This window comes from Cordyceps fumosorosea (assembly GCF_001636725.1).
Source record: "Cordyceps fumosorosea ARSEF 2679 chromosome Unknown scaffold_17, whole genome shotgun sequence".
NCBI classification, from domain to species: domain Eukaryota; kingdom Fungi; phylum Ascomycota; class Sordariomycetes; order Hypocreales; family Cordycipitaceae; genus Cordyceps; species Cordyceps fumosorosea.
In genome coordinates, this window is record NW_017387317.1 from 21,108 (window position 1) to 44,945 (window position 23,838).

The 23,838-nt window shown below is 54.6% G+C and overlaps 7 protein-coding genes across 7 annotated transcripts; 3 read left to right on the forward strand and 4 right to left on the reverse strand.

Moving 5' to 3' along the window:
- Positions 1–750: 750 nt before the first annotated feature.
- Positions 751–2,445, reverse strand: ISF_06451 (tripeptidyl-peptidase 1 precursor; the record flags this gene model as incomplete). Its single annotated transcript, XM_018850055.1, has 1 exon — positions 751–2,445. The coding sequence occupies one exon, from the start codon at positions 2,443–2,445 to the stop codon at positions 751–753; it is 1,695 nt and encodes a 564-aa protein (XP_018702543.1).
- Positions 2,446–2,953: 508 nt separating this feature from the next.
- ISF_06452 (Rieske domain protein) lies at positions 2,954–3,610 on the reverse strand (the record flags this gene model as incomplete). Its single annotated transcript, XM_018850056.1, has 2 exons — positions 2,954–3,223; positions 3,320–3,610. 2 exons carry the CDS (start codon positions 3,608–3,610, stop codon positions 2,954–2,956), a joined length of 561 nt encoding a protein of 186 aa, XP_018702544.1.
- Positions 3,611–4,857: 1,247 nt separating this feature from the next.
- On the forward strand, positions 4,858–7,656 carry ISF_06453 (SNF2 family helicase/ATPase PasG; the record flags this gene model as incomplete). The annotated part of the gene is made up of 4 exons (XM_018850057.1): positions 4,858–5,359; positions 5,417–5,733; positions 5,784–6,726; positions 6,782–7,656. 4 exons carry the CDS (start codon positions 4,858–4,860, stop codon positions 7,654–7,656), a joined length of 2,637 nt encoding a protein of 878 aa, XP_018702545.1.
- Positions 7,657–7,983: 327 nt separating this feature from the next.
- Positions 7,984–13,622, reverse strand: ISF_06454 (Ankyrin repeat-containing domain protein; the record flags this gene model as incomplete). The annotated part of the gene is made up of 2 exons (XM_018850058.1): positions 7,984–9,317; positions 9,368–13,622. The coding sequence occupies 2 exons, from the start codon at positions 13,620–13,622 to the stop codon at positions 7,984–7,986; spliced, it is 5,589 nt and encodes a 1,862-aa protein (XP_018702546.1).
- Positions 13,623–15,351: 1,729 nt separating this feature from the next.
- Positions 15,352–16,270, forward strand: ISF_06455 (oxidoreductase, short chain dehydrogenase/reductase family; the record flags this gene model as incomplete). Its single annotated transcript, XM_018850059.1, has 3 exons — positions 15,352–15,982; positions 16,047–16,135; positions 16,187–16,270. The coding sequence occupies 3 exons, from the start codon at positions 15,352–15,354 to the stop codon at positions 16,268–16,270; spliced, it is 804 nt and encodes a 267-aa protein (XP_018702547.1).
- A 367-nt stretch (positions 16,271–16,637) lies between these two features.
- ISF_06456 (Major facilitator superfamily domain, general substrate transporter) lies at positions 16,638–18,497 on the reverse strand (the record flags this gene model as incomplete). Its single annotated transcript, XM_018850060.1, has 1 exon — positions 16,638–18,497. One exon carries the CDS (start codon positions 18,495–18,497, stop codon positions 16,638–16,640), a length of 1,860 nt encoding a protein of 619 aa, XP_018702548.1.
- A 2,574-nt stretch (positions 18,498–21,071) lies between these two features.
- On the forward strand, positions 21,072–22,199 carry ISF_06457 (Glycoside hydrolase/deacetylase, beta/alpha-barrel; the record flags this gene model as incomplete). Its single annotated transcript, XM_018850061.1, has 3 exons — positions 21,072–21,238; positions 21,300–21,537; positions 21,627–22,199. The coding sequence occupies 3 exons, from the start codon at positions 21,072–21,074 to the stop codon at positions 22,197–22,199; spliced, it is 978 nt and encodes a 325-aa protein (XP_018702549.1).
- Between the last annotated feature and the right edge of the window lie 1,639 nt (positions 22,200–23,838).

A 23,838-nucleotide genomic window follows, 5' to 3' on the forward strand; every position in this document is an offset into this window, starting at 1 on the left:
GTCGTTCTGCTCTAGGGTATTGGCCTGCTTTTTGCTAACTGCCTCACCCAGGGCGACCGTTACAGCGATCATGACTGCACAACAATACAAGCAAAACCCTTTCGAGATCTCCAAGAGGGAGAGTGTATAAAATTGACGAATGTCGGGTATGACTTCATCACCGCGACTTTAATCCCATGAGACCTCTTTCCCTAACATTTTCGTTCGGCTCCCAACAGCTCATTTAGTATCCAACACGGGCAATGGGTTTGCTACGTATACGAGTATGCAACTCAATCCTGCCTACCTTTTTGTAAACACACAATTAATCATCACATGAATAGCGACGATAACTGCAAAGGCGATGCCACCGTGTATTCGAACCTTAACCTAGCCTGTCACGATACCAGTACCGCGGCCTGGAGTAGGGCAAGGTCGTTACACTGTGCGATCCGCGACTGAACGGACGAGGCCGCTTGTATACTGCTATGGAGTTGGGGCGCGTCCCATTTCTTCTCTATTCCCATTTCGTCTACCAGTCTATGAATCATGCGCAAATTTCCAACCCGCTTTCATCCGGGCCTGGGCGGCGGCTCTTGGCGACCCCGCCACACCTTGGCGCGCCAGGGTCAAGCGCTGGCGATCCGGGAGCTGCCGCCGCCACTATCGCCTGTGATGGTAGGAGGGTTAAAGAGGATCAACTCTATTCGTTATTCATACTATCATGTACAGTATATAAGTGGTATATATATTCATCCTTCATATGCCCGTCTACAGCAGCGCCTTCAGCTTGCCAAAGTCGGGCACACCAAGACCAGTTGAGGCATCCCAGCCCTTGACGGCGGGGAACGCAGCCTTGTTGCCGCAGACATTATTCCGGCCCTTAGCAATGTCGCGAAGCCCGTCCTTGCCCTTCTTGTAAAGGAATGGGTTGAGGAATCCAAGAGGGCTCTTGCCGTTGGACACGAGGTAGTCGTTGAGAAGGTGGATGATGGAGGCAGTGGTCGGGGTAGACGCGCTGGTGCCACCGCTAGTGCCCTCCCAGCTACCGCTGAAGACAGGAAAGTTGGTGTAGAGCGCCGCAACGTCAGGGTAGGCACGGCCAGAGGCGTTGAACGAGGCCGTGATTGAGCTGTCGAGCTGTGCAACGTACGCCTTGACTGCATCGGCCTGGTAGTCGGGAGTGCCAAAGTGGTTGGAGAAGCCGCCGCCACCGTCGCGGAAGCCCTGCTCGTTGGAGCCGTAGCCGGTGGTGCCGCCAACAGTGGTGACCCAGGGGCAGCTCGCAGGGAACGAGGGCAAGTACGTGACCTTATCACCCTGGCAAGAGCTTTTACCGCCGGCGCCCGAGTCGCCAGAAGCAGTCAGAACACTGACACCACGAGCTCCGAGCTTCATGAACTGTGCGCAAACAGCGTCGGCGTAGTCGTCGGGAACAGTGGGCTCATCGTCACCATAGGAAATAGAGTAGGTCTGGGAAGGTTGATCCAGAGCCAAGGTGTACTTGAGCCAGTCGAGGTATGGCTCGTTCTTCTCACCACCGGGTCCAGTGGTCGGAGGGCTACCGCCAGTGGAGTAGAAGACCGTCTCAATAGGATAGACCAAAGCGACGGAAATTTGAACGTCGAGATCGGCTTCACCCTCACCACCAGGGTCGGTGGGGCCGTTGTTGATAGTCTCAACCCTGTACGTGGTGTTGGAGGGAATGTCGCTATCGTACTTCTGCAGATAGTTGCTGAGGCTAGTGGGGTCGGGGACTTCTCCCAAGAAGCCACAGATTCCAAATGTGGTTTTCCCACCGGAGGGCGTGTATCCCTGAACGTTGTAGTTTTGGCGAAGACACTTGGTCGACGAGCCCTCTTGGGAGCAAACATCACGAGCCAGGACCTGGTTGGAAGACGCAGGAACATGCTGAATTGGGATCATGTTCTTGTCGCTAAGGCCAAGGTCGGAAAAGAGAGTGGTGGGTTGAACCATTTCGATAGCAGGATGAACGTCCTTGGGCAGGCTGTAGCTAGTAGTGCGCACAGTCTCGCGGCCGGTGGTCGCATGAGTGTAGACGCCATAATCGGTGTTGAGCATCTTTTGCGCCTGGTCGATGCTGACGGAGATGGTCAGGAAGCCGCTCTCGACTTGACCGGCATCAACGCCGTGGGATGACAGCCACTTGGTGACCGAGTCAACAGTTTCCTTGGTGGGAGCAGTGAGGGCATCGACCTCGGCCTTGGTGAGGTGCTTGCCATAGTCGTCATGCTCAGGGTCGCTGATCTCAAGCGTGCGCTTCTGCAGCTGGTCAATATTCTCTTCCTTGAGACGGATGTGGAGTCTCAGGTTCTGGTCAGAAGGCGCGGCAGCCTTATACTGCCAGCCGTCAGGTACAGTGTCGAGAGCCTGCTTGGTTACAAACTGGCTGACGGGAGAGGCAACCGCCAGAGTGGCCACGAGGACAGGGAGAAGGAAAGCCATTGTGGTAGAAGAATTGAAGCTGGGTTGTGGCGCAGCTTTCAAGAGAAAAGTGATGGGATGGCGAGAAGCAAGAGGTAGTAATATATACCCGCGGGGAAGCCCTGGTGTTGTGACTGTCTGGATGTACCGACGGAGTAGAGGCATGATGCCATACCAGGGCGGGCCTGGGTTGCATCGGACAGGCTCACGAGCCAACCCAAAAGCACTTGCCTAAAGAAGAAGGCAGGAGAGGCGGGCAAGCAGGTTGGTTGCTTCGCGGGTGGAACTGACAATGCAGGAATACACAATAACGAGACTGCCTGCATTATTACTCCAGCGGGCATTTGTTACCGAATAGGCGGAAACAGCGGCGATCTCATTGTGGAACTTGGTGGTCTCAGTGTCTCATCGTGGCTCTTGCCCTTGTGGGGGAGAGCGGCCGAGTCGTCCAGCCAGCCACACAATGGCATACTGTACGAATATGTGATGACTCTGCCTGAAATGGGAGACGAACTTTTGTTATTCTCTATTAGCCGATTCTTTGTCGCCTCCTCACCCATACAGTTTCGCCATTTAGGGTTCCGCTTCTGAGACTGCCGGACCATGGATCGCCGTGTGCATCCCTGACCTGGATCTCCCAGACAGGAAGCTTATAGGAACCACGGTCGGACTGACCAGTGAAGATGTCAAAGGACCATCCATGTTTTGGGCAGGTGAGGGCTGCGCTGAGGACGACGCCAAAGTCTTCTATGTCGAAGGCGGTCCCGTTGGACAGCGGGTATGCGTTGTGTGGGCATTGCTGGGGGAGGGGAGGCGGGAGACGATTAGCACGATGCAGCAGAAAATTAGAGTGATTCTACTCGGACTGGATGCAAATCTCGGGTCGGACACTCACATGGTCGACGGCGTGCATCCTGTCTCGGTATCGGAACACTAGTACCTGGTCCTTCAAGTCTTGGCCCTCGGTCGGAGATGTCGCCGCGCCTGCGGGAATGGCAATCTCGGCGGCCTTGGAAGGATCCGTCTTGGGGACATGCAAGATGCGGCAACCGGGCAGGCTCTTGGCGTCGCATCTCCTGGGCTGGATTAGATTGCCATCGTCACCGGCCACGTCTGGGAATTGCGCAAGAGGCCCCGCAGGAATCCATTGAGCATCTGGCCTGGCGCGTGGCCAGGTGTAGCTCATTGCTCGGGATAACAAACAGCACCTGCTTGATTGGGAGGAGAGATGGAAGAAGAGGTTACAGCGGTTCGTTTGCACCAACATTTTCTGTCGCCATTACGCCCGAGTTCCCCACACCATACGGGGGACATGGGGGCGAGTGGGCTGTGACTTACTGATAGACTGATAGCCTGTACGAATAGCCTGTAGCCTTATGACCTGCCGTTCTTGAAACAAGTGGCAAATCCAAAGATGATCAGTGTTATTCTACAAGTGATTATGATTAAGAATATCAACAAGTTATTTATGCATACGGAGTAGGTACGGAGTAGTCTCGGGTGGATGGACCGAAGGAAGCTAGACTGTCGCTGATTGTGCGTGGCTGATTCCTCAATACTGTTAGTCTGGCTTCCACGTAACTCGCATGTGCAAGGTGACTATTTACAGACAGTAAATTCCTTCATGAGATAATAGTTAGATACCTTGATTGCCCAACAAGGTTCTCGTCCTAGGTGCTCCCTATTGTTTATAGCATCAGTAGCCTTCTGATCCTGCTAATCGCACTGGTCACGCATCATAATTACGCATTACAAATCCCCAGAATTCCTACCATCTCTCAGAAAAGCAACGAGCCGATCGACACCCACGTATAGTCCGCATTGAAATCGAGTATTGAATCCCGTCACTCCACCATCTACAGGTCATGCATTCAAGATTCTCATCGTCTGCCGTTGCCTCTATTCGTAGTAGAAGACTGCCAGCCTTAGATAATCCAAGTCCAGCTGAGCGTAGATGTGATCCAAGCTACTAAAGCAGTTTTGCCTGAATACGGGTTCGTTAAGCTGTCTTGTCAGGTCACGTCCGGGCCGCCTTCGCTCATCACTTAACCTACACGTGACCTCGCGCGCGCGCTTCAAGACGCGTCGCGTTCCAGCGAGTGCCAAGTAACGTCATACATTTTTTCTACCTTGAAATCTACCGTCGCAGTCGTTTAAAAATGTTTTTTTCTGGTTTTTCTTTGAACCTCATTGCATAGTCAGTTCCTGCTCAGGCTTACTTCGCTCTACTGCAACTTGTTAAGGTGAACGCAGTCTGAAGCGCATTCACGACCCCTCTTAGCGCCACACGGCAGCGTATCGGCGAAGAACTCTACGCCGTGAATCCAGCCCTCCATTCCAACAAACGCATCAATTGGACCCAATTCGAATAGAGGGAGCGCACGTTCTCTCCCTGTGAACCTATAGCCACACGATCGCACGTTCAAACGCATCATGGATGCAGCCTCGTCTTCCGACGTCGAGTCCATAATGTCCAAACCAAAAGATGCTTCCAGCCCCGCGAGCTCGCCGCCACCAGCCCGCTCGCCGCCAAACGAAACTATAAACGATGACGAGCTTGAAAAGGAAGAAGAGCAGGCCCGCATTGCCAACAACCTCGCCGAGGAAAAGCGGCGTCAGGCCCTCGCCCGCAAGCGTAAGACGAAAAAGGCGACCACCAAGGCAGAGCGCGAGGCCCAGGCAAGACAGCTTGACGAACTTCTTATGAAGAGTGCGGCTTTCAGCGACATCTTGACCAAAAAGACACAAGTATTGGGTCGTGTTGGGAGCGGCTTAGACGGCCAGACTCTTGGTGAACATGATTTGCAGATGGCGAAGCAACCCAAATGCATGGTTGGGGGTAAAATGCGTGACTATCAACTCGAGGGTCTCACCTGGATGTTCGAGATCTGCTCACAGGGCATGAGCGGAATTCTTGCCGACGAAATGGGCCTTGGTAGGCCACTATTACTGCGACCGTCGAAAGAGGACACTGGCTAACAAGCGCGCCCAGGCAAAACGGTCCAAACGATATCCCTTATAGCCTTGCTTCGAGAGCAAGAAAACTACCTTGGCCCTCACCTCATTGTTGCGCCTCTGAGCACCTTGTCCAACTGGATGGACGAATTTCAACAATGGACGCCCTCGATTCCGGTCGTCATGTATCACGGCAAGCCAGAGCAACGCCAGCAAATTTTCTCGCAGAAAATCATGAAGCATATGCAAGCCGGCCGTCCTACCGAAAGGTTCCCCGTCGTATGCACGTCGTACGAGATGGTTCTTCAGGACAAGGCATTTTTGTCGCGTATCAACTGGGAATTCATCATCATTGTATGCATGCGCCATGATCTCCCGAAAGGCAGTACTAATCAGCTCAATAGGATGAGGGACATCGCATGAAAAATGCCGAGGCCAAGCTTTTCCAGGAACTGCGGCAGTTTACTTCTGCCACCCGTCTGCTAATTACTGGCACGCCCCTGCAAAACAATTTGAAAGAGCTGTGGTCCCTACTTCACTTCTTGCTACCCAACATCTTTACAAACTGGGAATCGTTCGAGTCTTGGTTCGACTTTTCCGGCCTCGAAGATGAAGAGGGTACCCAGGAGTTTATCCAGGATAAAATGAAGCAAGACCTGGTCAAAAAGATGCATCTCATCCTGCAGCCTCTGTTGCTCCGCCGCATCAAGCAGGACGTTGCCGCATACCTCCCACGAAAGCGTGAATATGTGCTATTCGCACCCATGACCAAAGAGCAAACCGATCTGTACAATGTTTTGAGTAATAAAAATGTCGACACGCGCGAATTCCTCCAAAAGAAGGTGGAAAAGCACATCATGTCGGAAAAGCCAGCGCAGAAAGAGTCCAAGTCGAATGGGAAGCAGGATAAGATGTCGCTGCCACTTCGAGGGACTCCTAGGAATAGTCGGTCCGAAAGCAACAAGACAGAATCGCCGGCGAGGCCCAACGCCTTTACTAGAATGATGGGCAAGGCTACTCGCCAAACCTCCGCTCAGCCAAAGCAAGAGACTGCTGCCACACCGACGAAGAGCGGCGCAAAGCGCAAGAACTTGGCTACTGTGGTTGCGGAGCCTGAACCAAAGAGCGCCAGATCCAGTCGCGGATCGACGCCGGCATCTACACGTGGTCGCCCCAGAAGGTCGCGTACATACAAGGAAGCCGATTCGGAAGACGACGACGAGCTCTCCGATGCCGAGTTCGAGGCGAAGCTTGTTCAGGAGATGGGAAGCGCCGTGAATTCCGACCCAGAGCCAGAGTCGAGATCTCCCGAAGAGATTGAGCGTGCCCAGACTCTCGAACTGGCCAGTAAGTATACACACCCATCTAGGTTCCGCCGCCAACCACTGACCTCCCTCTCCAGAGAAGCAAATCGCCGCCAAACGACTTGGAAACACCCTCGCCCAGCATCGCCTCGTCTGCAACAGCCCCCACAACTTCTACAACCCGTGGGCCGTGGCCACCGACACCCCCGTCGATGAGTCCATCGTGACCGCCTCCGGCAAGATGCTGCTCCTCGACCGCCTACTACATCACCTCTTCGCGCACGACCACAAGGTGCTCATCTTCTCGCAGTTTGCCATGCAGCTCGACATCCTCGAGGACTACTGCCGGGAGCTCCGCGGCTGGCCTGTCTGCCGCATCGACGGCTCCGTCTCCCAGGCCTCGCGCCGCGACCAGATCCGGCGCTTCTCCACCGACTCCTCCCACCGCGTCTTCCTGCTCTCCACGCGCGCCGGCGGCCAGGGCATCAACCTCGCCGCCGCCGACACCGTCGTCCTCTTCGACTCCGACTTCAACCCGCAGCAGGACCTGCAGGCCCAAGACCGCGCCCACCGCATCGGCCAGCAGCGGCCCGTCGTCGTCTACCGCCTCGCCACGCGGGGCACCGTCGAGGAGCGCCTGCTGCTCGCCGCCGACGCCAAGCGCCGCCTCGAGAAGCTGGTCATCCGCAAGGGCGGCTTCCGCACCATGGGGCAGAAGATGGAGGGCGGCGACGGCGGCGCGGGGGTGGGTGAGAAGGAGCTGGAGCAGCTGCTGCTCAAGGATGGGCAGGTGTTTGAGACGACGGGCGGCGAGGAGGTGCTGAGCGAGGCGGACCTGGAGGTGCTGTGCGACCGCAGCGACGCGGCGTACGAGAAGGCGGCGAGCGGCGAGGCGGATGAGGCCGAGGGCTACTGCGTCGTGGAAACGGGCGCGGATTCTATCAAGATGAACTTTAAGGGCAGCAAAGAGTAACATGTACTATACCTGGAGCGGGGCTGTTGAAGCATTGCAAAATGACGAAAGAGGCATGTGAAGATTTGCATATTTTTGTCCCTTACTGGTGCTGTGATTTTGTGTTCAATTCTTGCATGTTCAAAGAGACGTCTGTAGCTCCATTACTATACGTTGTACAACCGAAAAGATCAATGAATAAATACATGGCTACCGGCCGTAAATGGTTTCATTAATAGCAGTCATTCCTTTTTCAAAGACCCAAGTCACTCTGGGTATGAGGACTAGAGGGCGCATGAAGTGAATGCCTCCTTTTCCAAACCTTGTTCTCCAATCTTTCCAACTCCCTCAGTTCAGCTCCGTCACATAGCCAATCTGCCGTCTGGGGTCTGCGCCGCCGTTGACCATTGGCCCGTTGGCCAGCCGATTCGCCAGACGCTCCTGCGTCTCAACAAGCTTGCGCTGTGCGTCGATGCGCTTCGCCAACCTCTGTTCCGCCGCGCGATCCACGCGCTCCAACTCTTCCCGCTCGCTCACCCGGATCACGCTGAGTGCGCGCGCACTGTCCGCGCGCTCCTTGCTGACGCGTGTCTCCCACTCAAGCGCTTTCCGCTGGCGCACCTCCTCGGCGTCCGCCTCCGCGGCGGCTAGCGCACGCGTCCGGCCCATGGCTGCCTCGGTGACAGCGTGCTGGTCCGCCAGGCGCCGCTGGAGGGTCGTGGCGGCGATGGACTCCTCAAGCTGCGCACGTGTGCGCACAGCCGCCAGGTCTTCGCCATGCTGCCGGCGGCGCCGCGCGTCTTCCATCTCGGCCTTTTGCCCCGCAATCTGCTGCTCAACGCTAGAGATCTCACGGCGCCGGGCGAGCGCAATGGCGTGCTCCTCGGTGTCCTGCGCGAGTCGCTCAAGCCGGGCGCGGCGGGTGCGCTCCGCGGCGGCCATATCGTCTGGGAGACCGACAGCATCATCAGGCTGAGCGTCGCCGCTGGTCGCGTAGTAGACGTCAGTCGCGCGGCTGGCGCGCAGCACGGAGAGTAACTCCTCGCGACAGTGTAGCGACGGCATGGCCTTGGCGACGTACATGGTGGGCGAGTATGTGCAGTTCTCGTCCGTGAAGCGATTCAAGGGCTTGTTGATGTGCTTCCACATACCGGCCTTCAAGAGCGCACGCGTCGTGGCAATGGGCTCCAACGAAGTAAAGCAGAGGTGCAAGAGCGGTTTACCGTGCGATTGGATGGCAAGGTCGGAGCCGGAGTCGATGAGAAACGTCATAACTTTTTGCGTAAGCCTTTCACGCTCGGGCGACATTTCAGCACCGGTGGCGGCCCGTAGACAGACTTCGCCGAGCGCGCTTCGGCCGTTATGGAGCGGGCTGGGGAAGTCGGGGTCGTGGCCGGCTTGCACCAAGACCCGAACCGCGGCAAGATTTAGCTCCCGCGCGGCGTTATGAAGGGACCCGTCGTCGCGGCAGGGTTCCGCGGCCAGGATACTTGACATCATCTGCACGGCGACATCCCCTTCCATGTCTGTCGCCATGGATAGCGGTGTGCGACCCTTGTAGTCGATGACATCGACTTCTGCACCTTCAATGAGCAGCAGCTTGACTACGTCTGGACGACGTTTTAAAACGGCGAGCGTCAATGGCGTCGAGCCAGATAAGGACGAGGTCACGTTGACTTTGGCTGCAAGAGTGTTAGCATTAAATCATTGCCAGGAGATTTATGTCACCTACCACCCCGCTCAATAAGAAGTTCAATGACGGATGTGCCAACTCGCTTCTGCGGTTGAGCGATGGCCCAGAGGAGCAGGGTGACCTCTTCACCGCCAACATCGGAATGGAGGGCATATGTGGTGAGTTGATCATGGTAATAGCCTGCATCGAGCAACGTTGATATAATCATTGGGGAACGTGGATATTGCTTCATAGCGCGCACCAATACTGGTTCAGAGCCTTGCAGGGTGACCATGACGTCGATTTGAGCATCTCCGTCTCGATACTCAGCAAAGAGCTTAAACAAGCCCAGCACTTCCTCCTGGCTAAGTGCTGTATCAAATATGCACTGAAAGGCTAGAGACAACGTTTCTGATGTCGGCTTGCAGCTCAGAAGCTTTTGTGTCCAGTCAATGTTGGCTACAGAGGCAGCCTGTTGAAGCGGCAGGCCGCGATTGTAATTGACGTCAGCACCATGGGATACCAGGGTCTCGACAAATTTATCAGCGAGATCACTGTTTTCCGGAGTAGACTTTTGCATGACTAACAGCAGTGTGTTGCTCAGAGCGTCCCCACTGGCACCTTTGTCTAGAAGCAGTTGAGCAGTTTCAAGACCTCTGGGGGTGAGCCACTTATAAAAGGTCTCGCCAGTAAATGCCCCATTGAAAGCGTGGTTTATATCCTTTGCTGCAATGTCGTGCTGCAGCATGAGTGAAAGGCAGGAAGACGCCATACTCTGCACGGCATCTACTAAGGACTTGCAGCTGTTTGAAGTAGCAGATGCCCCGTTCTCCAAAAGTAGCCGTACTAGGCGCTCTTCCGGATCTTCTTCATTGACTGCGTCATTGAGAACAATGTGCAGGTCTTCGCATGGTTGAAGGCCAGCTTTCACTAAATCTTGAGTAATCGCATAGCGGGTATCGCGGTTGAGATTCCATGAGGCTTTCAATGCGCGAGTTAACGTAGGCTGCGAGGGTAACTTCTGTGTAGTTATCAGCACAAAGAAGAAAGGAGGAAAGTAGTAGCCATTGTTGCATACCTGACTTTTTGCGTCATCCCATAAACCTAGAAGCAACTGTAGACTGCGTAAAAAGGCGCTGCGCGTGGCTGCAGCGACGGCTTCGCCGCTGTTGTAGTTGGGATCTGCTCCAGCCGCAAGTAGAACCTTCAAAAGACTCTCTCCGGGCTCGCCATATCTCGCCGCGGATTGAAGTTGCGCATCGATGAACTCACCAGATGCGCCACATTGGAGTAGATACTTGAATACCACGGCGCGCTTATCGAGGTCGCGCACTTCGGTGGCAGCCTGGAACGCTTCGTTCAGCGTCGCCTTTGACATCTGTCCATCTGGTTTCAGCAAGACTTTAAGAACGTCGATGGAGCCACCACGACAGGCCTCTATAATTGCCTGTCCGTTGTTTGTAGTGATACTTGCGCCATGCGCCATCAGAGTGTCACCGAGAGCCACATCGCCATCCCGCGCTGCAACTAAGAGAGCAATGGAGGCGGTATCCGCGGGTACACCGGAAAGCAGAAGTTGCTTGCATATTTCGTGCCGTATGTTTCGGGGTTTAATGTCCATCGCTCTTGTCAGAGCCGTGCTGCGTGCCTGAGGTGATGTTTTTGCGTTCTTGAGCAGAATCAACGTGAGCTCCGGAGACTCTTTTTCGACAGCAAGGGACAGCACATCGCCATCTCCAGTGTCTGCTTTGGAAGAAAGAAGCTCTATAAGTGATAAATCCTGGGAATATACTTTGATAGCATGCTGGAGGGCTCTATTGACCTCCACCGGGGGTGCGCCAGCACCGACAAGCAACCCTGTGACAGAATAGCGTGCAGCTTGATCTGCAATGCGTAGTGCATGTGGCAAAGCGATACCCAAGGAGATGGGCTTAGCTGCTATGTGGCTCTTCAGAAGGTGGCTGATTATTGTGGTATCTGCCGCGATGACAGCATGACAGAGAGAGGCTGCATTAAAAGCGTTCGGGTCAGCATTGTAGTTCAGGAGCATCCCCAAAATGTCCAACGCTGGCTGTTTTGCACTATATTCAACGAGCGATTGTATTTCAAGGATAAGGACCCGGTTCAAATCAATTGTCTTTGTTGATTTGGATAGAATAGCCTCAAACTTCCACTTCTTGACATCATTTGACAGCTTCGGGGCCAGTGCATCCAAGCCGTGTATTATTGACGTCGCGGACGGGTTTCCGAAGAACAAGACAAGCTCGAGGACTTTCGGGTCTGGATTCTCTATTGCCTTGGCGATAATAGCGCCATCGCACCCGTTAATATCGGCGCTGCCTGTTTCAAGCAACAGTCGAAGAAGTGACATGTCGACCGGCTTCTCGGATAATGTTTCCAGGGTCGCGGAAGCTACCTCGGATACACCGATAGTTGCACCAGCTTTGAATAGGATGCTGAGAATCTCATATCGTGACCGATGGTCTGGAACCTTCATCGCATCCGCAATACGCGAAGATGCCGTTTGAGGGGAGATGCTCGAACTCATGAGGGAAAGGAGGCCCAAGTCCATTTGTTTGATGAGTGGCACGAGGCCCTCTCCAGAACCGTAGTTAATATCGGCACCACTAGCAAGTAGCTGCTTAATGAGATTGTCGTCCCGTTGGGTTTGAGGCGGCGTGAGGGCGTCTTGGAGGGCGGCATGAAGACAGTCTCCGGAAAGGCTACCCTCCAAGAATAAGCTGACTATTTGGTGACGTTCTTGAACTGCTAGTTTTCTCGTCAGGGGAAAGACAGCTGTGATGGTTTGTAGCGATGGTCGAGCTTTCAGGAGCTTCTGGACCAAAAGCGCGTCGGCTCGGATAACAGCAGTGCGCAATGCCTCACCATCACGGTAATCCACCGATGCCACTGCATGTGTATTAAGCAGTGATGGGTTCCCATTTGAAGATCCGTTGCTTTGCTGGGGAAAGCGTGGGTTGAGAAGCAGGTCAACCGAGCCGAGGTCGCCTGACTCGGCTGCATCGATCAGGCACTGGCTCAGAGCCGGTCCATTAGCACCACGGTGCAGAAGCTGTATCAGGAGAGAGTATCGCGCTTCGAATGAAGCCTGCTTTGGGATGAGGGCCACGCAGGAGGATGCGTATTGTGGATTTAATGGCGCCGCGCTGTTTAGTAACCTTTCCACAAGCTCCATCTCGCCACCTGTGATGGCATACTTCAGTGCAGAAGCATCATTGTACTCGATAGAGACATTGTATGCGGAGAGAAGAAACACCATGTCGTAAAACTGGGATTTGCAGGCCTGCTCCAGAGCCAATGCCGGCGATTCACCCGTTGCGCCAGCACACAACAAAAGCTCGGCGATGTCAAGCTTGGTGGCAGGACTTATAGAGGGGTGTGAGTAGAGTGTGATGAATGCGCTGTTGAGCGAAGATGGTTGCGGCGGTCTGTTACCCATAATGATTGCCAGGGCGATATCGCGCCGGCCCATGTTAACCGCGGTAATGAGTGCCTCGCCCTGGTTGTAATTACCGTCTGCGGTAGATCGGCTGAGCTGCACGACATTATCCAGACAGCCGGATCGAGAAGCATCGCCCATTGCTTGGGAAATCATGGCTGGTGACGGCCTCCCCGTCGAGCTGAGGATTACGCCAATCATGTTGGCTTTGTGGTTGTCGGCGCAAGCTTGACGAAAGGCGTCCTGCCCGTCGGCTGTCTCGCCCACATTGGCTCCATATTTCAGCAATAGTTCAACAATTGCTAAATCGGCTTTCCTAATAGCAGCGGGAATGCTGGCATCAATAGCCAGTGCATCGGCATGGGGTATGAGAACTTGAACCATGTCTGCGCTGCCGCTCTCGGTGGCGAGGCGGAGCAGCCGGGCACGGTCGGGGAGAAGATCGACACTTTTCCTTCGGCCTAGTAGGCTAGATTTCTGCTTTTGGTTTCCCGACAAGTCAACACCCGCAGCGGAGAGCTTTCCGATCAGGGCTTCGGCTATGCCCGGCGAGCCGCTATTAGCGACATGCGTAGCCAGAGCCTCGATTATGTCGCGAGGGTCCCAGTGTTTGCCCTTCTTGAGATTTGAGGTGGAAAATGCCCGCGATAGGCTGCCTTTTGGTCGTAGTTGGGCGGCATCGGCCGCTCGCCTTTGCAACAAGCTCTCCGCCGTTTCATCGTCTCCAGGGCCTTGGAACGTGGGGATTTGTAACGGTTTGGTAAGAGGTTTGGGGGCGGGCGGGATTATGACGCCCCATTCTGAAGACAATTGAAGAATTCGTCTCTGACGTTCGTTGGGAGTAAACGGAGACATGGTCTCATGAAAGCGACATGATAGGTGAGTGGCAAGGGAGAAGGTTGAGCAGCGCGCGAGCACAGCCCAGAGGTTTGTTGAGGAGCTGGTAGTTGTAGAAACTGCGGTTGAAAAGAGAGCGAAATCCAATTACAGTGAGCAAGCCGACCAACAACTATAGAAGCGAGGATGCAAGAAGAAGAAGTTTGGTTAATGCTGAAGGGACGGATGAAACAAAACTTGCCGACGAATCTATGTAGGATGCAATCGGCGGCAGTCTTACTCAGCCTGGCTGGCAGCTGGCAGCCGGCAGCAGCTGTAGAGCCGGTCGGCAGGGCGGTGGCTTGGCGTATCTAAAAATGGGAGCAAACGCGTTGCTGGGCAGATGCAAGTACGGCTCGTATTGATGTTTTAGTACTTTACCTAGACTTATAATGAAAAGCAAGACTGTGAGGACTTGATACTCTTTCTATGTTTGTTTTTTATCCTTTTCTTTTCTTTACTACATTTTCCAACAGTAATTGCGGCTGGGTTGGTTCTGCACATATGTAGTATGTTAGTAGTTAGGTAACTAGGCGGTAACTATGTACCTTACCTAGCCCACAGCACAATGCCAGATTGTTACAGGGGCCAGTCTCGGCGATTAAAACTGCCCTCTTCCGTGGACTTTCCATTGTTTGTCCGAAATTCCAGGCCCTGTATCCGCATTTGCTTCTGAATTTTCCCATTCCAATATGCCTCTTCGATCATCTCTCAGCATTAACGACCCACCTTCACATTCGCCACACTAACTGCCCGGGGCTCAACGCGCGCCTTCATGTCCCATTCTGGAAGTGATGGGACGACGGAACAGCCTCAGCCGCCTGCACTGCCCAGCTCCAGGGCTAGCAAACTTCTCCAACGCTGACGCAACCGCATGATAGCATTGCAACGCCAACGAAAGCATGCTTTCTAATAAACCGAGAGAACCGAGAAATATCTGATTGGGGAGAGAAATGGCAACCACAATGTTGCCTACGCACCCCACCAATTGCGCGTACCTTGTTTGATTACGTTGCATGCGCTGCTCAGTTCCAGCATCCTTCAACCCAAGGGCCTTACTGGAACCTTGAGTATGGGCCATTCTCTCCAGCCTCCATCGTCTGGCAGCACGCGGCATCGGTACTTCTATAATCCTGCTAGGATTTTTATCTTTGAAAACGCTCCATCCGCGAGCGACAATCCTAGCATTCGGTATGAATGCAATGGCTACTCGGCGACTATCGGGATCCGTCCGGCGCGCTTGCGGGCACGATTGCAACAAAGGCCATGAACTCAGCCAATTAGCCTGAATACCCATTCTTCGTGTGAATCAACTGGTACAGAGAATTGGCGCGGAGAGACGCCGCTAAACATAAAGCTGCAATTCTCTAGCTTCTAATTGCTCGAACACTGCTTCATGTATCACAAAGGCATCTGGTTGATCCCCCGCAGGTTTTGGCCAGATCGGAGCCACCACCGAAAAATGGCCCAACTCCACGCCGTCCGCCGAGTTTATTGGTGCGGCTGTACAAGCTTCAACCACTGGAGCGGTTGTCTATTTCGCGGGTTTAGGCCCGTCTCGAAGCCGTCCTGTGTACAGCGTCCGATCCCCGGAATTCAAGGCAGAGAGAAACTATTGTATAAAGTAGAAACGTCCCCCACGCTAGAAACTTGATATTTGACTCCAAGTTCAGTACTTCGCACTTACCCCTCCTCTCCATCCCGCACGATGCCTCTCTACCGCCCCGACAACCCGGACGCTCCCGTCCTCTCACAATTCTCCCTTAAAGGCAAAGTCGCCGCCGTCACGGGCGGCGCCCGCGGCATCGGCCTCGAGATCGTGCGTGGCCTCGCCGAAGCCGGCGCCGACGTCGCCATTATCTACAGCACCAGCAGCGCCCCCGCCCTCGCCGCCGCGCGCGAGATCGCCGCCGCCGCCGGCGTCAAGGTCGCCGCGTACCAGGGCGACGTGCGTTCGCGCGCCGCCATCGCGCGCACCCTCGACCAGGTCGTCGCCGACTTTGGCGGCCGCCTCGACGTCGTGGTCGCCAACGCGGGCGTCTGCGCCGACGTGCCCAGCCTCGAGTACACCGAGGAGACCTGGCAGCAGAACAGCGCGGTCAACTACGACGGCGTCATGTGGACGGCGCAGGCGGCGGGCAGGGTGTTTAAGGAGCAGGGGAGGGGGAACTTGATCATCACAGCGTCGGTCAGCGCGACGCTGGTCAACGTGCCGCAGCGGCAGGCGGCGTACAACGCGGCCAAGGCGGCGGTGGTGCAGCTGGCCAAGGTGCTGGCGGTGGAGTGGGTGGACTTTGCGCGGGTGAACTGCGTCTCGCCCGGGTTTGTCGAGACGGATAGTAAGTATACATATATACCCGACATGGAGGTATTGTCGTGGTGATGGGAAGTTAACATGCGCAGTGTTATACAACCAGCCAAAGGAGCGCATGGAGCAATGGCTCTCTCTGATTCCAGGCCGCCGCATGGCAGCCACCTCGGAGTTGAAGGGGGTAAGTTTGAACTCAACTGTACCGTGGCTCACTGTATCTGACTCCGAATAGATTTATGTCTTCCTTGCGAGCGACGCTTGCTGCTACATGACGGGCGCTAATTTGATCGTGGACGGCGGATATACGTTGCTATGAGGCTTGTGCCCGTTCGTGTAAGAGCCAGTGTTGACCGTCACGACAGCTGAGCAAAAGTTCGCTTTTGTTTTATTAATACCTTTAAGCAATTCACGTTAAATAGTGATAAATTATGAAACCGTGGCACCGTCAACAAAGTCCCGTCGCCCTGTTAAACCAACACTTTCTTAATCCGGTCATCAGACATCCTGCAATAGCAAGATTACGGCACACATGTGCATCAAAGAGTGGAGGAAATTAAATAACAGAAAAGGGTATATTAAGATAATCACTATTGAAAAATTGATATCCAAACAATAGTGCGCTGGGGCAGAATGAAAGTATTGCGTCCATGCGCTTCGTGATACATTGACAACTCGTACAATCTCTACTTCTTTTCGGCTGCAGTAACCTGCTCCAGGCCGGTCTCTTCGTCGGACGACACGTCGGAGTCCTTGACCAAGCTCTGCTCGTCGGTAAGGTAGACGTTGCGAATGAGAAGGGAAAAGATAATGAGCGGCACACACAGCGAGATACCAGTAATGGTCAACAGCCTCTGGATGTGCTGGTATCCGCTGATGAGGGCCGTTCGCTCGGGCGTGCCGATGGGGTGGCTGAGAATAAAGGTGAGGGGCGAGCCGTAGGCTTCCTGAGCCATGGTGGCATTGATGGGGGCGAAGCGCTTTTCGAGCTCCCCGGGCAGCAGCTGCGTCCACATGGCGCCGGCAACGGAGTATCCCAGCGCTGAGCCAATGTTGTACATGGCCAGGAAGATACCCGTGAGGACAGCCATCTTCTCGTGGGGCACCTGGATCTGGAGGGAAGCCTGGGTAGTGTAGGGGAAGAGACCGCCCGCGAAGCCGAGGACGACCTGGGCACCAATGACGCCGGCTCTGGCGGCGCTGTCGGCGGTGACGGATCCTCGGAAGTGGATCAGCAAACCAAAGGCAACCATGAACAGACAAGTACCGGCGATGATGAAGGGTTTGAGACGGCGGACCTTGAAGACAACAACGCCAACGCAGGTACCGACAATGACACTAACAAACGAGTAGAGGAGGGTGATGCGGGACGTGGCCTTGACGCTAAAGTCAAAGCCGACCTGGAGAACGGTGAAGAGGAAATCGGCCTGCATGGTCCAGGCAAAGTTGAGAAAGATGGCAATACCAAACGGGGCCCAGACCGAGCGATCCTTCATGAAGCGGAAGGGGACGAGCGGAACAGGGGCGCGCAGCTCCCAGAAGACGAAGACGGGAATGCAGCAGACACCGATGACGAGAGGGGCGATGATGCCAGCGGAGCCCCATTTGGGAGGCGTGCCACCGGCAGTGCCGCCAGCAAGCGTGAGGGGCGCAAGGATGAGGCCAAAGACGGCGATGACGAGGATGATGCCGATGCCATCAAGCGCCCAGAAGAGCTCGTTGGAGAACTTGATGAAGCGGGAAAAGATGTTGCCGCCAGACGTCTCGGCAACAGGGGAGCGGAAGGAGTGCTTGAGGTAGCCGAAGAGACCGTGCTCCCTAACCTTGTCGCGGATACCGACCCAGGTCAGGCTGAGGATGAGCGGCAGGGCGCAGATGGGGTAGATGATGGCCCACATGCCGATGCCCCAGTGCCAGGAGATGTGTTTGGCAGCCGAGGCCTGGATGTCGCCGCTGATCCAAGCGTTGATGATGAAGGGCAAGGCGGGGATGTAGCTGAAGAAGAGACGGGAGCGGGCGGTGGTGATGTCGGCGACGATGACCTCGACGAGGAGGATGACGATGGTGTAGCCAATCTGGTAGATGACGCTGCCAGCGCAAAACGTGCCGACGTTCTCGGAGGCAGCCTCGATGATGGTGCCGACAGTGTAGCAGATGACGGAGAAGATAAGCAGCTCGACACGGCCAAAGATATCGGCGAGCTTGCCGCCGGTGGGCTGGGCCGCGGCGGCGATGACGGCACGGACGACGTTGATGGTAGAGAGCAGGGAGTGCTTGTCGAACGAGTTGGTGGCGTACGTCTGGTAGTTGAAGCGCAGGCCGCCGTCGAGACCGTAGGCGTAGGCGAGGATGAAGGCGCTGGTAAAGATGAGTATGCGGTCGAACATGGTCAAGCTGGCCGCGATCGCCTCTATGCGTGCGACACCGGGCGACTTGACGCCGCGGGCAATGTCGGCGAGAGTGACATCGGCCTTGGCGACGGTATCCTCGACCTGGCCGTCGGCACCGCGCAGGTTAAGGCGCTTCTGGGCGCTGTAGCTGGCCATTGTGGTCGATGGGCTTCCTTTGTCGGCCTTGTTGTCTGTGCTGCAGCAAGTGTGGGAGGAGGGGATGAGGACGGAGGAGGGGAAGTCCTTGGGGATATCTATCTGCAGGTATCAGCTACAGAGACTGTCCCATAAAAATAGCCGAGCTGTTCCTCGCTGCAACAAAGGATGGGGTCATTGATGAAAACAACAAGGTGAGGAAAAAAGTGAGACAGGCGAGCTGGAGGGGGGGCAACCAGGTTGTTTAAGTAGGTGTCCTAGCTGCAGACGCGTCCAGAAACTCTCCACCTACAATATGTTCAGTACGTATACACATGTATATACTTTACGCCGAACAAACCTTGCGATTGATTAGATTACCCACTTGAGAAGAAAAACAGAAAAAAAAAGTTTGAAGCCATTGATCAGGCGACAAGGTTTTCCCTCCCGTCCAGGCTCTCACCACCCTTGTTGACGCCGCCATTCAGCCATCTCCACCACGGACACAGCCAACTTGGGAGCTAGTCTGAGGACTTGCACGCCACTGGCCGGACGCCTCGTTTCGTTTCGACGAGTTATCTGATCCGATTAAAACCACCTATTCTGCATTCTACATAGGGGCGGTCTCTGTCGCCGAAAGCACGCTTTTTTCTGACGAAGGCAGGGAGGGAGTTGGGATCCTGGTTCCTCTGTCAGCTGCTCCGTTTCTTCTGCTGATAATCCGTACCAGGTAAGGTCTGTGGCGCCCACCTTCCATCGACCACCACCCTTCATCACCATCACCATCGCCTCGGATTCGCCGGTGTACGGGCTGCATGCATCCAGAACCATTTGCCGGTAGTCCAAGCGATCAACCGAACCTGGCATTGCTGGGCGTGCCGCCCGCTTGGGTGGACCTCCTACCTTGCTGAGAGAGACCACGGCCGAGTCAAGCAAGCAACGAGATTTTTTTCAGAGCCCCGCGTGGCTTGGCAAGACAATTACTCTATTACGACGACTTTGGGTGATTGTCGAAATTTCTCTAGACAAAATGGTGGGTTCCTTCCCAGGATAGCACGATGCTGCCTCTGGCCCTCTGTTTCCTGTCTCTGGAATGCAACACCAAGCAACGTCCGCACCCGGCCTCTTTGTGTTGCCTGGCTTCCTTCCCCCGCCCTAGGTCCCCCGTTTGAGACAACAGCCCATTCAACACTCTTCAGCCTTTCCAGGGTCGTCGACAAAGCAATAATATTCAAAGCCAATAATTATACGATCATATCCACCAAACTGTGGGCTTCGAGCGAATTGCTCCGTCTCCCTCAGCTCTTCTAGAACCCTGCGCCCCTCGTGGAAGCCGGGCAATTTTGTCCTAGGCCAACGGTCGACGCGGATTCTTTTCTCCATCTCGTCTCTTGGCCCAACAGCTTTCATTCGCTGCCTCATTTGTCCCCGGCTCGTGCTGAAGCCCGTCGGAAACCAGCAGCTGGAACAGGTCACGGCAATAAAGGACTCTTTGGTCCTAGCCTCTGCGGGCGGCGCGCCGCTCTGCTAGCTCCTCAGGAAAGGCCTGGCATGGCATTGGGCCAAAGCTTATTTCTGACCTTTGTTCATTCTCAATGCGATCAAAATTCATTGCAAAGAGCAAAAAACTTTTCAAAGGCCCGGAGCCCAGGCCTGGACAGGACCAGCCACAAATTATGCTTTTATGGTTCGTCTCCGACCACCCAGTCGGATATCCGACCAAGCCATGTTTCAATCTGATAGCTTTAAGCCCGTCTCGCCAAGTCCGGGTCCGGAGCAAAGGCCCTCAGCCGAGATTAAAACTACCAGTACGGAGTAACAAATAAGTGCGGCACATGGCCTGCAGCATTAGCATCTCGGCCAAAGTCCTGCCGCAAGTCGATGCCTGAACCTGGCACCTTGAGCAATAGCAGAGAGCTTTTTTTTTTCCAATGGCCAAAGACCCCAATCGGCATACCCTGGCCAACCCTAGCCAACCAACTGATTGATAAGATACCTTCTTAGAAATGCTCCACACCGGCTACCATGAGTCCAAGACAAAATGACGACTCGTGGTGAAAGTCCGCACATAGCAGCTGTTCCGTCAATGTTTGTCTGGGCCAAGACAAGCTACCTACGCAGTCCAACTTAAGACGCAGGCCAAATGCCGGTGGTGAATGCCCAGCTGCGCTGTGCGACGTCGGCCTGAAATAGCAGCTCACCTCGTTTTTCCTCGCTGAGCACAGTCCAGCGGTTACTGTGCTACAACAGTGACTGACAGATAATACGGCAGTACGTGGATGCAGTTGGAAAGCATTGACGCATGAATCAAAGATGTGCTGCAGCTACCCGAGCAACTTGGCACCTGATTGCAGCCCAGAGAGCTCTCGTGTTGCACCCGTGAGGGGTTGTCCCACGGCATTCATCTCAGCGCGCAGCACACGAAGATGCAGTATGTCGTAATTTATGGTTGCAATTTGTCGGTTACGAGGAGGGTGTTGAGCTGCTACTATATAGATGCCGGGACTGGCCGTCTTGGGCCGCCGTGGATTTCTACTCTTCTGTATGAGTGAATGACGATACATCGCCTAGTCAACTCATGTACGACTTGACAGGATGCTTCGCCAACTTGCTTCTCTCTTGCAGCTCGCCGCAATCACGTCCGCTCATCCCGGCGGATTGCCAGATCTTAGCATTGCTACACGAGCCGTCTCTACAGATGGACGATGCGGGACAGGCTTCGGCACTGTCTGCGCGGATGATGAATGCTGCTCAAGCGCAGGGTATGATGTCGCGTTTACCCTTGAAGTACTCTTCCCGTCATTTACTAACGAAATTGACCAGCTGGTGCGGAGTTGGGTATCTATACTGCTCGGCGCCTGCCTGCCAGATTGAGTATGGCCCCCGGTGCGACGCCAATGTACGGCCCAAAGGGCCGGCAACAGAATGGGTTGCACGACCGCACATTGGCAACGTTCCTTACGGTGAAGCCATCTATGGCTGTGAAAGAGACGGTGTAATCGCGTTGACCTTTGATGACGGCCCTTACATTTACACGGAAGATCTCCTTAACCTTTTGCAGGTGAGCCGCAGGCCGCAGCCAGTCCGGCGCGCCTTGCTTCCCAATATCTTTAACTATGTTTTGTTTTCTAATGGTACATATCACAATAGCGCTACGGTGCAAAGGCGACATTTTTTGTCACTGGCATCAACCTCGGCAAGGGCGCCATCAACGACCCTGCCCATCCCTGGGGCCGCCTGATCAAGCGCATGATCGCCAGCGGGCACCAGGTGGCCAGCCACACATGGTCGCACCAGCGGCTGACGACGCTGAGCGAGGCGCACTTCCGCAACCAGGTGTACTTCAACGAGGTGGCGCTGGCGGACCTGCTCGGCTACTTCCCAACCTACATGCGACCGCCGTACTCGGCGAGCAACGACAAGACGGACCGCTGGCTAGGCGAAATGGGCTACCACGTCACGTACTTTAACCTCGACACCGAGGGCTACCTGCACGACTCTCCAGACGAGATACAAGATTGCAAGGACATTTGGGACGACGCGGTCGAGAAGCGGGACCCGCGCACGACCAAGTGGTTGCAGATTGAGCACGACATCGTCTTCCAGACCGTGTACAACTTTACAGAGTACGCACTGAAGTCACTGTTCCGAAACGGCTTCCGTTCGGTCACCGTTGGAGAGTGTCTGGGAGATCCAAAGCAGAATTGGTACAGAAGGGTGTAGTTCCAACCCAAGGTCGCCGAGGCGATCAGTTCACAACTTCTTGACCATTGATAGCGGCTCGACCTTGTCCGTGCCGGTGGCATTCTGCAAATCTTGTAAATGAGGGTTTCATATATGGTATAGCAGTCTGGTTCATAGTCCATTGTTCTGAATAAAGTAACTGGATATGATGTTGCGACACGCGGACGCCACATCGGATCCGGCCCTACCCTGCATTCGCTGCCCTCTCACTGGGGATGACACCGATGCGATCAGCCGGCTCTTGAGGTGACAATTAATGGGCGCATCTTTCTATTGGCATAAATGGTACGGTGGACCTGTGTAGGTAACTTCGGTGTTTCCCAAGATTGTTGTGTTGCATGATGCCTTGGCTTGGATGTGACAAGGCGGCATCATGTCGGGGAATATGACGCCCAGAATTCTTCACGGCTTGGCACTTTCCTCTCTGATCGGCTTCTATCGCTATTACATCCTGGCTGGTTGCCTGGGCTTACTCAGTGCTTAGGCTCCAGCCGCTTTTCGTCGTTGGCGGGCGGGCTGTCGCCGTCGCGACCGATCTTCGCATTACCAGTGCGTGCTGTCAAGTGAAGAACTTGGCAAGGCCGCAGCGTAAGCCTGGACTCTTGGGGTCATGGATTGATGCAATAAATCTGCAGCCTGGGGTCGATCTTCCTAATCTATACGATTGTTTGCTTTTGCAAGGCTGATGTCGGCCGCCATCCCAGCCACAGCTGGGCCAAGGGCAAAGCCTCGGAAGCAAAATCAATAAAGGTTACGACAGAGGGCGGTGGGCGTCACTCTAAACACCTTGGTGAGAGTAGGTAATTTCCGGGAAAAAAAAACTGTTACATTACATCACTTGCGCTGCCAAGGCTCGGAATCGGCGCTTGCATCACAAGTCACACGGATGGAGGCTCTCACTCACGTCGCTTCTGAGAATGAGCGCGAGCCTGTCTCCCTCTACATTATTAGCTGTTATTTATTAGCTCCTTCAGCTGCCAGGAATATCCCGTCCGTGGCGTCGCCTCAGTGGCCCTGACAGGGCTGCGGGGGCAGTGCCACAAGGAACTTCGGCACAAGTGATCGACAACAGGCCAAGCCAAGTTGAGGAACGGGGAGATTTTTTTTTTTTTTTTTTTTTTCTATTAGCTACGTAGCCTGGGCGCCCAGCAAAAGCCCGTCGCCACTGTGCAAATCGGGCAATCCGCCCGTGGCCTGCCAGGCACGCAGGCACGCGTTGCCGCGCCTCAGGGGAGTGACGGAGCCAGGGACAGGTAAGCCGCGAGCAATTGGCGATCTTGGACTTGACGATTGACAAGGTACATCTTTAATATGAGGAAGTCCAATTTGGAATGAGGTCAAAAGATCCCTTGGAGAATGAAACGAAAGGTGCGCCGCGAAAAGTTTTACTCTGAAGCCGTGGTGAATATGGTCTAGAAGCGCTAGAAAGCTACTGGCCGGGGTTTAGAGTTTTGGGGTAGCTGATCAACAACCATGAGCCTATGGAAGGTGATGAGAAGAAGAAGAAGAAACGGCAAGTGTAGGACAGGAACTTTTAGTTATAGTATAGGTGTCAATTCCATATTTCCCTTTCCTCGTCTGGGGAAAATGGGGGGGAGGGCCTTTTTTCTTTTTTTTT